At 37.6% G+C, this 17180-nt stretch overlaps 1 protein-coding gene across 1 annotated transcript in view; it reads right to left on the bottom strand.

Annotated features, from left to right (window-relative positions):
- MYCBP2 (MYC binding protein 2) overlaps positions 1-17180 on the bottom strand; it is a gene marked incomplete in the record, with an annotated part of 1460675 nt that overhangs the window by 103787 nt on the left and 1339708 nt on the right. Inside the window, 4 exon segments of the mRNA XM_053707907.1 lie at positions 2824-3063; positions 4286-4351; positions 12780-13004; positions 13768-13924. Coding sequence (XP_053563882.1) covers positions 2824-3063; positions 4286-4351; positions 12780-13004; positions 13768-13924 — 688 coding nt within the window.

The following is a 17180-nucleotide window of genomic DNA, read 5'->3' as shown; positions in this document are numbered from 1 at the left end:
ATAAGCATTATGGTCTGACACTTGTTGCGCTAAAGCCTCCAACCAGAAAGTGGAAGCTGCAGCAACATCAGCCACAGAAATAGCAGGTCTAAGAAGATTACCTGAACATAAATAAGTTCTCCTTAGAAAGGATTCAAGCTTCCTATCTAAAGGATCCTTAAAGGAAGTACTATCCGCCGTAGGAATAGTAGTACGTTTAGCAAGAGTAGAAATAGCCCCATCAACTTTAGGGATTTTGTCCCAAAATTCTAATCTATCAGATGGCACAGGGTACAATTTCTTAAATCTTGGAGAAGGAGTAAATGAAGTACCCAGACTATTCCATTACCTAGAAATTACTTCTGAAATAGCATCAGGAACTGGAAAAACTTCTGGAATAACTACATGAGGTTTAAAAACCGAATTTAAACGCTTAGTAGATTTAGTATCAAGAGGACTAGACTCCTCCATATCTAATGCAATCAACACTTCTTTAAGTAAAGAACGAATAAACTCCATCTTAAATAAATATGAAGATTTATCAGTGTCAATATCTTAGGCAGAATCTTCTGAACCAGATAGATCCTCATCAGAAACAGATAAGTCAGAATGATGGCGGTCACTTAAAAATTCATCTGAAATATGAGTAGTTTTAAAAGACCTTTTATGTTTACTGGAAGGAGGAATAACAGACAGATCCTTCCTAATAGAATTAGAAACAAATTCTTTTACATTAACAGGGACATCCTGAACATTAGATGTTGAAGGAAAAAACAACAGGTAAAGGATTATTACTAATGGAGACACTATCTGCGTTAGAAAGTTTATCATGACAACTAACACAAACTACAGCCGGAGGAACAGATACCAAAAGTTTACAACAAATGCACTTAACTTTGGTAGAACCAGCATCAGGCAGCGTCTTTCCAGAAGTAGATTCTGATCCAGGGTCAGGTTGAGACATCTTGCAATATGTAATAGAAAAAACAACATATAAAGCAAAATTATCAAATTCATTAAATGACAGTTTCAGGAATGGGAAAAAATGCAAAATAAACAAGCCTCTAGCAACCAGAAGCAATGAAAAAAATGAGACTTAAATAATGTGAAAAAAGGTGGAGACAAGAATGACGCCCACATTTTTGGCGCCAAGTATGACGCCCACATCCTCTGACGCCGAAAAACGATGCCCACATTTATTGGCGCAAAAAAACATCCAACACATATACGTCAAAAAATGACGCAACCACGAACAAACTTCCGGCGTCAACTATGGCGGCGGAAATGACAAAATTTTGCGCCAAAAAAGTTCACGCCAAGAATGACGCAATAAATTGAAGCATTTTCAGCCCCCGCGAGCCTAACAGCCCGCAGGGAAAAAAGTCAATTGAAAATTTTTAAGGTAAGAAAAAAATATTTATTCATATGCATTATCCCAAATAATGAAACTGACAGTCTGAATGAAGGAATACTGATTATCCTGAATCATGGCAAATATAAGTTTAAACACATATTTAGAACTTTACATATAAAGTGCCCAACCATAGCTTAGAGTGTCATAAATAAAATAAGACGTACTTACCCTAAGACACTCATCTACATATAGTAGATAGCCAAACCAGTACTGAAACGAGAATCAGTAGAGGTAATGGTATATAAGAGTATATCGTCGATCTGAAAAGGGAGGTAGGAGAAGAAATCTCTACGACCGATAACAGAGAACCTATGAAATAGATCCCCTAGAGGAAGACCATTGTATTCAAATAGGCAATACTCTCTTCACATCCCTCTGACATTCACTGCACTCAGAGGAAAACCGGGCTTCAGCCTGCTGCGAAGCGCATATCAACGTAGAATCTAGCACAAACTTACTTCACCACCTCCATGGGAGGCAAAGTTTGTAAAACTGAATTGTGGGTGTGGTGAGGGGTGTATTTATAGGCATTTTGAGGTTTGGGAAACTTTGCCCCTCCTGGTAGGAATGTATATCCCATACGTCACTAGCTCATGGACTCTTGCTAATTACATGAAAGAAATGAGTGCTAAAAAGTCCAAAAGTGCTATAAACTGCTAGTTTAAGGTGTATGTGTACAAATATTTTTCCCTAGACTATATGAAGCATGTGTACATGGTCATACTAATAGCTGGTGGTACTTATCTCACAGCACCTTCATCCACTGTGGTAACCTCAGCTTCAGCAACTTCCTGTATTGAGACAAGCCCATCCTAGGCAGGGCAAGCATGATGACAAGGATCTAAAATCAGTAACAGCATCTACAACTCCCCAAGGGATTGGTGGACAAATTGACATTTCACTGCCTGGCCTCAGATCGGTTAGAGGATCCCCTTTCAATAACAAGTAGATCTGCACTTCACTTTCACCTCACTCCTCATCAAGGAGGTAAAAGAAAAAGATTGAGTATCATGGGAACTGGGAGGGATTTTAAACGCTGGGTGTTGCGGATGTCTTACTTCCTCCGAGTGGTCAGGAGGAATTTCCCATACGCGATGACTTGTGGACTCTCGCCATCTTATGAAAGAAAGAAAATACCATAACCTGCCAATCGCTTGTTTATGCAATTTACAGACTTTTGAAAACCTAAATTACAGATTTTGCTTTTTGGCCTCTTTAGGGAGTGTGGGACAAAGCACAATATTAACACAAAAAATAAATAACTTTGTATTTAAATGTCTCTTTAAAGCTGTTAAAGCAATGAACATCTGTAATGACCATATTTTTTTGTTTAAATTAACACATTTTCGTCTTCTATAGGTCACACATTTCTCCTTTGTTTAAAGCCAAGTCTTCTTTAAGCAAACAATAGAATAGATTTCTTTACGAACCTGTGATGTGATTAATCTAAACACTCGAAGAGTCTCTGATTCACAGTTCCTTTGCTGAGCCACACTGGCTGATATTTGTCCAGCTATTTTTATACTCTCCCCATCTTTCCATCCAAGTACTTTCACTTGGCGTACTCTCAAAGTGTTCTCTGGGCCCTTCAGCTCCATTTTTATGATGTGATTATCTCCAGCAGGCAACTCGCTTGTGACCCATCCAATGTGCCTGGAATCCAATTCCACCTAGGTTAAAAGAAAAAAACAACAAAAAACCCTTAATATTTTTTTTATAGAAAGATGCTTGTGACAGTTCACCGACACGCCTGATCAGAAAGTATTCTTAATATATCAATGACCCATATATAACACTTTGCTGATTTACAAGTTCTTTTCAAGCAGCAAAAGAGAGTTATACTGGAAAGTGAATAGAATGCTACGTAACAGCTCATGTCAAAAGACTAAGTAAAATAATGGGTAATACTCACATATGCATCTCTGTAGAGGGAAAAGTTGTATTAATAATTTTGCTAATTTCCTTTACAAGTGACAAATCCTGGTTTAACACGCTTGTTTCTGGTGCTATGGCAAATTACCAAGTGTAAATCTTAAAAAACCTTCCAGTTCTATTACCAAATGTACCTCTTTCTCTGTTTCATTTACTATGAAACTATAAAACTTAGCACCTTTCCATGACAGCATAGTGAGGTAGGCTCAGGAGCGTGCATGTCTTATGCATTTAGTGCTTAAAACACATGCACATGAGTATCTCTGTATGCCCTTATGGAAAGAAGCTAAGTTTAAACAAAGGATACAAAGAGAAAAGGTAAATTTAATAGAAGCAAATTGGAATGTTTTTACAATTTGTGCACTCATCTACTTTGACTTCTGTGTCCATTCAAAGGCACAGTAAGCACTTTGAAATTTTTATATACAAATTTTAGTTATGCTCAGAACAACCCCACAAAAAAAAAAAATAACCCTTTGCAATATGCTTTCAATAATTTATTATACTCCCCTTTTAAAGTAAGTTATCTCTGAAAATTATGGATTTTCTTATCCTCAGGGTGATAAATGCACTTTGCAGACTTCAAGGGTAACCCTGCTATACGTCTTTCCCTAATTGGCTATAAACAATTGAACACTTCATATAATGGCAGATGCTAGCCTAGTCAGCAGCACACTCAAGCCTAGATTTGAAAACCAACTGTAAGATGGTAATGTCTTTTAAAATAAATGTTTAGACTTGACTGATATGCTATTCTATAGCAAGACAACAGAAATGTAGTTTAGTGACCCTTTAAAAAGGGACAGGAAACCCACATTTATTCTTTCATGATTCAGATAGAATCCACCAATCAGCAAATAGCACCCAGGTGCTGAGCCTACATAGTTTTGCAAATAGATAATAAAAGTAAAGTGTTTTCTAATTTTTTTAATACGTTTCCAACTTCAGATTATGTATTACCTGTTTAATTCGACTCAGATCTTCCACAGTCTTGCCACACAGAAAAGTCATTGATGTAACTTTGTTCTGAAACAGATAATTGAGTGTTAAAGTTTCTATTCTTTATAATGACCTGCATGCATGCCATTGCTGATACATGTTCAATTTGATTATTAGACTGGAATAAAAAAATGTAAGACTTTTAAAAAGGCTTCTTGATACTAAAGGGCCATAATATTAACAAAATGACATTTGTTAGACTATCGACCCTAAAATACTGTGTGTTAACCCCCTGCAAAGTAGTGTTTTGCAGGTCCCAAATAGGAAACTGCTGCTGATCTAATCAGCTCAGATGTGGAACTAGCGCTGCCGATTGGATCAGCTGTTTCTCCCACTCTTTGTTTAATCCATTTACTGGAGTTAAACACACAGTAGTGTAGCGTCATTCAACTATTATGACCCTTCAATGTCTACAAAACTATACACTGGAAAAAAGGAATTGACAATGACTACAAGAATTCTTGTTTTAGTCAGATGTTTCTTGCACATTGTATTTACTGTTTTTATTAACGAGTGGATTTGTCACTTAAGCTTTAGCAAAACTTAATATTGATTTATTTCCAATGGCATGGAGAGTCCACAAATCCATTCAATTACTAGTGAGAATTCAACTCCTGGCCACCAGGGGGAAGCAAAGAACACCACAGCAGAGCTGTTAAGTATCACTCCTCATTCCCATAACTCCCAGTCATTCTTTGCTTCGTACATCGTAGGGGGGTGTGTGAAGATGGTGTCTGAAGAAAATCAATTATTTAATCCTTTAATGGGTACTTTTCCCTGCAAGCAAGGGTTGGGGCTATGCTGTGTCCATGTAAATCTCTTTAGTAAGAGTAATGGTGGCTTTTAGCTGTTAGAATTTAAGCAAGGACCACCTCGCCCCCTTCTAACATCAATGCTACCCTTTTTTATATAAAACCAGGGATGGTTACTCTGTTTTTCTTTCATCTTCAGGTCCCTGTCAGCGATAGGGTGAGGCTATCAGACCTGGGAGATTGTACCTGCCCTGCAGCTAAAGTTCCTAGGTCCCTGTCAGGATGAGTTCTTTTTCTGCTAGACCAGGAGCTACTGAGAGCTGCAAGACAGGTAAGTTCCTTGATTACCCTTTTCCCCCCTATGACTTGTGGTCGATGAGGGGTGACTCAGGAGTTCACTTAAGGGTGGGGCACTTTTGCCACCAATCATCAGTGGGGCAGGCATTATTGGAACCTAGAGGCATTAGTATGAAGCGTTTAAGGCTCAGCTTCTTAAATGCCGGTAAGGATACTTTAACAGCAGCGACAGTTCAGTTTAAAGTCAGAGGTCACTGTTAGCTGTTCTGTGCATTTCAATATGGAGTCTTTCTTTGAAAGATACTATTTTATAAACTCTGAGTAACGTGACGTCAGAGGTATTTACCAAGGCTCCATATCTAAGGCGCCAGTCTCAACGATTGAAAGTCTGGCTGATTTATTCCTACTTATTCTGGGTATTATATACGGGTTTGATGGTATTCTAACCCTGATTCAGCCTTAGATGATATTAGAAGGTGTCACTGATTCCTATATCTGTCTGTCTTAGCGCGATCATTAGCGCTCTTTCAGGCAGACAGCGGAGGCGGTGCCATTTTAGTATTTAGAGTACAGCAATCCTTCCCGCCATTGGCGTTTTCTTTGGCGCACTTAGTTTCATGCAGCCGTGATACTCTCTCAGCATATGTTATTTATGCATCATATCTCGTTTCCTGCTCGTTTTTATGTGGTAATGATAACTCAGCTTTCTTGGTCTGACAGTGGAAGCGAGTTTTACCACAATCAGGCGATCTTTTTAAAGGGAAAGTCTAGTCCAAAACAAACTTATTCAGATAGGACGTCATTTTAAACAATTTTCAGATTTACATCTATCACCAATGTTGCTTTGTATTCTTAGTTGAAAGCTAAACCTAGGAGGTTCATATGCTAATTTCTAAGCCATTGAATGCCGCCTCTCATCTCAGGGCATTTTGACAGTTTTTCACCACTAGAGGGTGTTAGTTCATGTGTTTCATATAGATAACACAGTGCTCACGCACGTGGAGTTCCTGGGAGCCAGCACTGATTGGCTAAAATGCAAGTCTGTCAAAAGAACTGAAATAAGGGGGCAGTTTGCAAAGGCTTAGATACAATATAATCACAGAGGTAAAAAGTGTATTAATATAACAGTGTTTATACAAAACTAGGGAATGGGTAATAAAAGGGATTATCTTTTAAAACAAATATTCTGGTGTAGACTGTCCCTTTAACAAGTGATCTATCGATCTGCTTTATTTGTTAACATAGTGTGTTAAATACAAGCATGTGTGGGGCAATGTTTTTTTTTGGGGTGCTCAAATTTTCAGTGCGGTGGTGACTGTTGTCTTATTTTAGTTAAAAGAACTAGTCTCTGTTTTTTCAACCTTTCACGGATGTCGACTGCCATCTAGCGGCTATATTTTGGTATTACACCCTGTTAGAATCAATGTTCCTTCTGCTAGTTTCTTATCACAGATTTATTGTTCATAACTGTGTCTGTTAACAGCCAAACTATGAGTATATATAGTCATATACTCTTTGACTGTTATTCAAATATGTTTTATTTCCCTCTAAAATGGGCATTACTTTTATTTTAGTGCTGTACAGATTTAATTTTCTTTCCTTGTTTATTGAAATAATTATCTGACTATTCCCTTCTCTAGGACTTTACAGCAGCTTGTTGAAGATACAATTTTATTTGTGCTTTCTTGTACCCTGGGACTAGCTTCATTTTAAGTTTTTTGAATATGAGATTTTCTCTGTTCAGGGTTTTTCTTATGTCTCAATTGCGAAATATATTTGTAATTCTTGATGAATTGTTTCTATTAAGCATGTATTGCCTAGTTTATCTGATATTTTTTCAAAATATCTGTGACGGATATAACCATGGATATTATATATGTATTTAATATAGTGTTCTTTTAGCACTAATATGTTTTTAATATTGTCTGTGACATGTATTCTCCTATGTTATCTATAGGAGCAGAGGGGATTTTTTTTCCATTGTCTAGAACCTATGTTATCTGTAGGGGCTTCATTTATTAGTCTCTCTCTCATATTGAAGGGATTTTTTCTTAATGTCTTTGACAGGATTTCCCTATGTTTTCTATAGGGTATCTATATATTAATCTCTCTCTTTGAGGTGATGCATTTAATGTCTCTGAAATTTATTCTTCTATGTGATATATAGTATATATATATATATATATAGTTCTATATTTTAATCTCTCTCCTTTGGAGGTGATTTTTTCTTTATAAATTTCTCGACATGTATTCCCTTATATTATACTATATTTATCTCTCTTAATATGTAGGTTTGTGTTTCTTAGTGTTCTGCTCACACTAATGCATTTACTATAATGTATTGCATGCAAAGTGCTCTTTACAAGGGTAGGGAGTCGCATGTGACCCTATTGTCAAATGTAGCCTAGCGTTAGCTTGTGGCTTTACATCTCAAGGGCTGTACTTGGATGGGAGGCCGCCTGGGAATACCAAGTGATGTTGGCTTGGTTTGAATCCAGCTGCTGGCGCGTTAAGTCACTTTTTATGTGTTTATAACTCAATTTTATATCTTTTTATTGATGTGATTTCTAAAAACGTCTCTGACATTAAATGTTGTGCCCATGTTATAAATATATCATATATTTCTTTGGTGATCTGCGGATTTTGAATATTTTCTCTGCACTCTTGTTCAAGAGAATTTTATTCTTATGCCAAGTTGCTGGTGCAGTCTCTTTTTGTAATGACTCCTTGTCCGATCTGTTTTTGGAGGAGCCTACAATAAAGGAGATCCAGGATAGGATCAGGTCCTTAAAGCTGGCGTATCCTTTATCTGTGATGCCAGCATGCAAGTAGTTCGCTTCGGGGCAAATAATTCTAACTTTGCCGTTCTCTCTCTTAGAGCTATATGATTGAAGACTGGATCTGCTGTCCCAACTTCCAAGTCTAGGCTTCTGTCTCTTCCCTTTAAGGGCAAAACATTTTTTGGCCCGGGTCTGGCTGATCTTATTTTCATGGTCTCTGGTGAAAAGAGAGCTTTCCGGCTACAGGATAAGGAGGCTAGACTTAAGGGTATCCAGACTTCTAAAGCCTGATCAAACCAATAGCTCATGGAGGTCTATCCTGACTTGGGATAAGGATTAGCAATCCAAGAAGCCGTCCTTTGAAGTCTAGTTAGCATGAAGGGTCCGCACCCAAACCAGTCATAGATCAGGTGAGGGGGCAGGCTTGCCTTTTTTCAGCTGGCTTGGATTTGCAATGTCCAGGAGGCCTTGGGCAGTGGAAACATCTCTTTCCTAAGAGTGATTGCCCCAGTTTCTCTGGCGGAACAAGGTCAAGGATATATTTTAAACTTCGTGGTTCCCAAGAAAGAGGGAACTTTTCGTCCCTTTTTAGAGCTTATGTGTCTCTCATATTTCTCAAGGTTTTTATCCTTCTATAGGGAGACTATCCATTTATTCTTCCTTTATTTCTGGAGGGTCAGTTCATAACAGCCATCGACTTGAAGGACGCTTATCTTCATGTTCATATCCACAGGGAACATTTCCATTTCCTGCAGTTTGCCTTTTTGGAAAACTCTTCCAAATTGTAGCCCTACATTTAGAACTAGCCTGCCCCTCGAATCTTTACGTAGGTTCTAGGGGCTCTTCTGGCAGTGACCAGATCTCAAGGAATTGTGGTGGCTCCGTACCTGGACAATACTTTGGTTCAGGTGTCATCTTTTCATTTAGCAAGATCCGATAAAGATTCTCTGCTGTCGATTCTCTGTTTTTTCGGTTGGAGGGTGAATCTGGAAAAGGAGTTCCTTGGTGCCAAATTCCAGAGGATGTTTTTTGGGGACGATCATGGACTCTATCTCTATGAGGATTTTCTGACGGCAGTCAGAATATCCAGACTTCTTGCTGACTGTCTTTCTCTTCAATCTCTGTCCGTCCATCGATGAAATGTGTACGGAAGTAAATGGTATCTTGGAAACATTAGGTCTAATCTTCCTGATTCCACTGTTTGCCCTCCTTCTTCGGGTGATAACCCGTATCAATCAGGAGCTGGCTTTGGGGGCCTTTTTAGTGCAGTAGGTAGCGCGTCAATCTCAAAATCTGATCTTCTCGCTCCTGCTTAGCTTTGAGAACTTGGTTTGTGGTTCTGGTAAAGAGGTCATTTTTTTCATGGAATTTGCTCTGAGGAAGGACCTTATACTTCAGGGCCTTTTCCTACATCCAAGTCTAGATTCTCTGAAGCTGACTGCTTGGAGATTGAACGCCTAGTCTTGTCTAGACAAGGGTTTTCAGAGAAAGTTATTGATACTATGATTCTGAATCATTCTATGATTCAGGCTCGTAATCTGGTAACTCACAAGATTTACCATGGCGTACATACTTTTTCTGGGTGAATCTAGGGGGTTCTCTTAGAACCAGACGAGGGTTCCTAGCCTTCTGTCTTTTCTTCAGGAGGTACCTTGAAGGGTAAATTCTCTGCCCCTTCATTTTTGTTGCAAAAAAGAATGTCTATCTTGTCAGATGTTCAATCTTTTGTTCTGGCCTTAGTCAGAATCAAGCCTGTGTTTAAGTTTGTTGCTCCTCTATGGAGCCTTAATCTCGTTCTTAGAGTTCTGCTGCAGGCTATGTTTGAGCCTATGCACTTTGTTGATAGTTAATTTATATATTTGAAGGATTTTTATGGTTGCTATTTCTTCTGCTTGCAAGATCTCTGAGCTTTCTGTCTCTTTTGCGATCCGCCTTCCTTATTTTCCATGCGGATAAGACGGTCCTACGTACCTAGCCAGCTGTAGTAGCTTGATGGTTAGCTTAGCTGCCTAGCAAGCAGAAGGTTTGCAGCTTGAAAGCAGCTACAGCTACTTGCACCTTGAATGTGTGTTTGCAAGCTGTTTAAAAAAAAGGTGGTTTCAGACCGCAATTTCAATTCGATTTTTTTTTCTGTCCTAATCTTTATTCTCATTAGGATAGGCTCCTGCATAACCTAGATGTTGTGCATGCTCTGAAGTTCTATCTGCAGACAATTGGAGATTTTCGACAATCTACTGCCCTTTTTGTTGTGTTTCCGGTAAACATAAGGGCCAGAAGGCCACTTCTTCTACTCTTTTCTTTTGGTTGAGAAGTGTTATTTGGTTGGCTTATGAGACGGCTGGACAACAGACTCCTAAAAGGATTACGGCTCATTCCATTAGGAATGTTTCTTCTTCCTGGGCCATTATAAATTAGGCTCGTGTGGCACAAATCTGCGGTATTTTGGTCCTTGCAGTATTTTCCCCCCCGAATTCTACATTTTCGATAATGGTGCCTTCTGTTTAGGTTCGCCTGTCTTGTTCTCCCTCCCTTCCATTCTGTGTCCTCTAGCTTGGGTATTAGTTCCCACTTGTAATTGAATGGATTTGTGGACTATCCATGCCAGGAAAGAAAATAATTTATCAGGTAAGCATAAATTTTGTTATTTACTACTGATGCTAAGGGTTAAAATGAAAGAGCATGACTGGCTAAAATTTTGACTATCAAAGTAAAAGCCACACCACAACATTTAGCTGCTATTTGTTACAGTTCTTCACCTGCGAGCACTTCTACAAACTAAATACACCACAGGAGGTTAATTGTATCTCAAACAGTTCATTCACTGTTCCTACACCAGAACTTTGTATTCTGAAAGTTGTTGAAAAACCTAAAAGTTATAAACAATGGCACGAGACAGGTTCAGCAGCCACACAATCTCACATTTCACTAGGTTTAAAGGGACAGTAAAGTCAATATTAAACGTTCATGAATCAGATAGGGCATGCAATTTTAAACAACTTTTCAATGTATTTTTATTATCAAATTAGTTTTGTTTTCTTGATATAATTTGTTAAGATAGGTAGGCAGATAGAAGCTCAGGAGTGTGCATGTATCTATAACAGTCTATAGCAGCAGTGTTTATGTATAACATTGCTATAAGCAATGTTGCAAACACTGCTGCCAGATGGCTAGAAACACATGCACTCTCCTGAGCTCATCTAGAGTTACTCTAATAAAGGATACCAAGAGAACTAAGCAAAACTGGTAAGACGTAAAATGGAAAGTTGTTTAGAATTTCAGGATCTATCGAGTCCATTTTAAAAATAATTGTTATTGTTTAAAAAGATAGGTAATCCCTTTCTTTATTACCCATTCCCCAGTTTTGCGTAACTAATACTGTTATATTAATATGTTTTTTTTAACCTCTCTGATTACCTTATATCTAAGCCTCTGCAGACTGCCCCCTCATTTCAATTCTTTTGACAGACTTGCATTTTAGCCAATCAGTGCTGTCTCATAAGTAACTCCATGGAAGTGAGCACATAATTTATATGGCACACATGAACTAGCGCTGTCTAACTGTGAAAAACTGTCAAATGCACAGAGATAAGAGGTGGCCTTAAAGGGCTTAGAAATTGTATATGAGCCTACATAGGTTTAGCTTTCAGCAAAGAATACCAAGAGAACAAAGCAAATCTGATAATATAAACCAAATTGTAAAGTTGTTTAAAATTGCATGCCCTTTCGGAATCATGAAGATTTAATTTCACTAGACTGCCGTCTCTTTAAGTTTAATGTTGACTTTACTGTCCCTTTAAAAGGTAATAACACATGCAAACGTAAAACTGATAAAGATGAATAGATTCTTTAACAGTAAGTTCAAATATTGTTTTACAGTTGGATGAAATAGCTAGTTTCTTGACTTTTCACTATTTCCAAGTCTCTACAATGGCAGCCAATTTAAAACATAAAATGATACAAGCAAAACCTCCTACATCAAAACAGGGTTACTGGTATTTTTTTTCCATAAACAAGTGAAACGGGTCAAATCTAATTTCTCCTTTTCTACTGAAATGTTACATTTAATGACCCTTCTGTATTTAAATGGGAGATTCTAAGTGTGCTATAGAGAGAACAAGAAAAAAACATGACAGTGTAAAGATTTAATACATGCATAAGCAAATGACCCACGTCCTGGGTAACATATAGTAAAGATTCATTATTTGGCAATATTGTAATTGTTATGGATAAGCACATTTAAAGTGGCATTCATCAATGTAAGACCCTTTTGTCTATGAATAATTAATCTCAGATTAAAATAGTGATCAAAATATGAAATTGTGTTATTATAACAAGGGTTTATTAAGTTTAGCAAGATTCCCAACGTGCTGCATTCAAGTATGTTTTAATGTATTCTTCACATCTGGCTCACAGAATCACACAAACTGTGCATTTTCTTTAAAATACAATCAAAAAGGCTCACTATGAGTGTCTTTTTACAATGATGTAAGTGAAAAATTAAAAAGATGCATTTTATTAAACAGACTCTGAGTTATAATTTCACTGATTAATATCACACTATGTGCATTGTTCCAAAATGTAGGTAACAGTTATATTATTTCATACAAAACGTGAGACCATATTTACCCCAAGATCACGAGAGTTGTCAACGTGGACTGACACATAACGGGCATTGATGCCTTTTACACAGTTTATTGTGATGCTTTTTGTTTTATTCTTATCTTCATCTCCTGATTCCCAGAATGTTTCAGTCGAGCCATCTGTCAGACTTCCAATCATGGCTGGTCTGCTTGAAGTCTTAATGTCCACAACACTGGTCATGTCTTTCAGGGATGTTACCATACAGAATTCCTAGTAGAAAATAAAAATACCCGGTCTTAAAGGGACATTGTAGTGCAAACATTTTAGCCCTACCGACCCTTCAAGTCCATGTATTTAACCCCAGCAAATGAGTTTAAACACATTGTTAAAGTACCAATTGGGAGCCGCAGAGAACTGCTAGTACCAACAGACTTGGCCAGTGAGGCCATAAGCAGCGGCAGTTATATGAATTAGAGCATGTCATTTCTGCACTAAAATATCCCTTTAAAGAGAGAAAAGTGGATAGGAATACAAACTTTCCTTCTGGAGATTAGCAAACCAACAATATACATGAACTATGGTTGTTAATTTAAAAAAAACAACAAAACATTCTAAAGATTTAAAGGGACATGGAACTCAACATTAAACTTTGATGATTCATAAAGATATTTTTATCTGTTGGAGAGTTTCTGGTGATATCAGAGCATAGTAATAAATCCCTGTATATAATTGTGTGCATGTATCTGGACATAGTCTCTATGTTACATACACAGTAAAAGATATCAATAAAACAGTGATATTGATTATTAGAAGCATTTTTTGTTAACAGATGTAAAATTCAAAAATGCTTCTAACAAACTTGCAATGTGCATTTCAGTTTTGAATAGAATGCTCCTTTAATATTCTGTTAAGTGTGAACACATAGTATGCACTTGTATTTCCTACTCAGTTTTTATTAGTGTTTTAAATCGACAAATTACCAAATAAAACCTGTTTTTTTTTGTCAAAAACATTTTTAAAATAATTTACTTGCCTGATTGATGGCTTCAAAACCAGACTGCACGCTAATGTTAAAGCTCTCTTCACTGTCTCCATCATCTGACTTGGAGAGGATATTGTTAATGTGATGAAATACATTACTCTGATGCAGAAACTGATGATCGGATTGCTTGAATTTAAGACTCCAACATCTGGAGGAGGTAAAAAAAAATAAAAAAAATATCAAGTAGCTGAAAAATATTGACGCTTACACTTTATAAGCTAAAAATGTAGGTGAAAACAAAAATCACTTCTGAATTTATAAAAGCTGTTTATTTAGTTTCAATCCATCGTAATGAAACCACCAGTTAATAGCTGCGCTATGATTTTTCTTATGCTAATAAGAAACGGATTCTGAATACCATTATCTAAAAGAGAAGTGTTACAGGTTTAGAGGCACAGCCAGCAGTCCAGGGTTTACTGTAAAGACTTGCAACCATGATGAGCTAACACTGTACTTTCAGTGCACAACATGTATGGCTACATTTAACCACCAATCAGCAAGTGCTACCCATGGTTCTGAACCAAAAATGGGCCGGCTCCTCATCTTATGATTTTTCATATAAAGATAGCAAGAGAATGAAGAAAAAACATAATTTATGCTTACCTGATGGTGAGTCCATGGAATCATCAATTATTAGTGGGAATATCACTCCTGGCTAGCAGGAGGAGGCAAAGAGCACCCCGGCAAAGCTGATATATATAGAGACAAAAATGAAGCAGCACCACCAAAAAGCGTTTCTTCAAGGTGTTTTATTCAGCTTGAGGAGTAGCCAGACCCAATATAGTTAAACAACAACGTTTCGGACACAGTCCTTAGTCATGTATGGCTAAACTATACACATAATCATCTTTAAATACCCTCCTAGCCACACCCACACACCTGTGAAGTTTGTACATTTCAAATTAACCCCTTACATACACCCTAATGGGATGAATAGGGATTTTGACCTATCTGTATGCCTTTAAATATTATTGGATACAATGTTTCTTAATTTCTTTCTTTTCTCTTTTGTTACAGATGATTATGGATTCTGTTCTGCTAATTTACTTGATATATGTATGTATATTTAACTATGCTTTAATATATATAAGGTTGGTGTGTCTCACCTGAAAATTACTGAAATGTTTTTTGCTGATAATTACCTGTGTACCTTGAGTGGTATGTAAGGGGTTAATTTGAAATGTACAAACTTCACAGGTGTGTGGGTGTGGCTAGGAGGGTATTTAAAGAAGATTATGTGTATAGTTTAGCCATACATGACTAAGGACTGTGTCCGAAACGTTGTTGTTTAACTATATTGGGTATGGCTACTCCTCAAGCTGAATAAAACACCTTGAAGAAACGCTTTTTGGTGGTGCTGCTTCATTTTTGTCTCTACATTTGCATTTGTGGGTTCTGGCAGGAACCTGGATGCTGGCACACCTTCAAACATTCCCTGTGCTGGATATATATAACTATTTCATTGTGACTACTGCCTTCCTTGCACGGGAATATGGAAATTGGACAGGAGAGCAATGAGCCTAAGACCTTTGGCTATTCTGACATGGAAGCCGCCAGGATCACTACTACTTTTTAAAATCTTCACCCACTCAAACTGTGAGTAAGAAATTGGAGCATTTGGAAAAGAAACATGTGGCATTTGAATTACACGCTGTTACATTAGCTGAATACCACAGAGTAAAACGTATACCAAGAGGGCTGAGATTACACCTACGCCCCACACTGATGCAAGATAATACAGAATATTGCAATAAATTTGAAATGATATTGAATAAATGTTCGTTTGATATCATGGTCCTGACAGTTGAATGTTTGCAAAAAGAAATTGAGAATCAGAACGCTCAGATTGATACTATAAAACAAGACCTCCAAAACAACTTATCCCCTGAAGATATGGAACAACTACTTAAAAGCTTGGATGAACAGATTAAGGAATTGAAACATACCATTCAAGAACGTAAGAAGAAGACGTTCTCTCGGGATGAGGAGGATTACACGACCGGAACGGTTTACCGGTGGGGCCGGGATTCGTCCGGCGGAATAAGCGGTACTTACGGTTCCGGGTACAGACGCAGACGCACGCATGGAGGAAGCGGACGTGCCAGCACACAAGGGTCATCGTCTGAATCGATGTCGGGGGAATCCGACTTGGAGGCCTCAGGAAACGCCGTGGGGGCCGCAAACACAGACAGCGCAAAGAGAACAACAGCACTCCATCAGAAAAAGATCAGAGGGAGAGGCGGTCAACGTGTGATGACACGCAGCAACAACCGACAATGATCAACATCTCTCAGGTACAAGTTACTGATGATGAGTTAATGATCCTAAACAAAGGACTTTCTTATTGCCCCCAGCAGGACTATGATCATTTAGAACTACAAAAAGATCTATACCGGTTCTTTAGGACTATTAAGCTCAAAAGTTTCTTTACAAATGTATCCCATCCTTCTCCTGATTCAGCAGTGAGTAATGTTGATATGAATGCTGTGCAAAGGTTAAAGCTAAAAAGTTTTGGGTTATTTAATAAAAGTACATTCACCCCTACACAGGTAGGGGCCGGGGTCCAAAGCTTTATTAAATTGGTGGATAATGATGTAGCTGACATGTGTAGAAAACACTATAGTAAAAGTAGAAAACACCCGGTGAGACAAGGTTTAACTAAAAAAGAGTTGATTTCACTGAATGGGTTAAAAAATAATGAACAGCTTATCATTAAGGGGGCGGATAAGGGAGGGGCCACTGTACTTATGGATAAGGAATTTTATGTGAATGAAATAAAAACACAATTATCAGATACTGCTGTATATAAAAAACTGCATACAAACCCTGTTTTTAACATTCAGAAAGAGGTTGAAAATTGTGTTAATATTGCTGTAAGAAATGGGATAATTGATAAAGATATTGCAAAGTTTCTTTTGGAATCAGAGGCAGTTACTCCTGTTTTATACACACTTCCTAAAGTACATAAATGCTTAACTTCCCCCCCTGGACGCCCCATTGTAGCTGGAATGGGTTCTATCCTATCTAAAGTTTCCATTTTTTTAGATAAGGCTTTGAGACCTCTGGTATTATCCAATTCCTATATCCAGGATACAAGTGATTTTATAACTAAATTGCAGAACCTGTCTATTGATGGGAATAGAGGCATACTGTTTAGTCTGGATGAAGCATCTTTATATACTTCCATCTCGCATGAGGCTGGTATTGGTGCAGTCACCAAGGTTTTGAGTCAAGATTTAAAATTTTCACCATTACAACAAGAATTTTTGATCCAATTATTGAGGATTGTATTATGTTGTAATTATTTTTTATTTGGTGATGATTACTACCTACAACTCCAAGGGACTGCCATGGGTTCCAATGTCGCCCCCACATACGCAAATATCTATATGAATATCTTTGAG

This window comes from Bombina bombina, chromosome 3 (assembly GCF_027579735.1).
Source record: "Bombina bombina isolate aBomBom1 chromosome 3, aBomBom1.pri, whole genome shotgun sequence".
Classification (NCBI taxonomy): Eukaryota; Metazoa; Chordata; class Amphibia; order Anura; family Bombinatoridae; genus Bombina; species Bombina bombina.
This window is presented reverse-complemented; position numbering and strand designations above follow the sequence as displayed.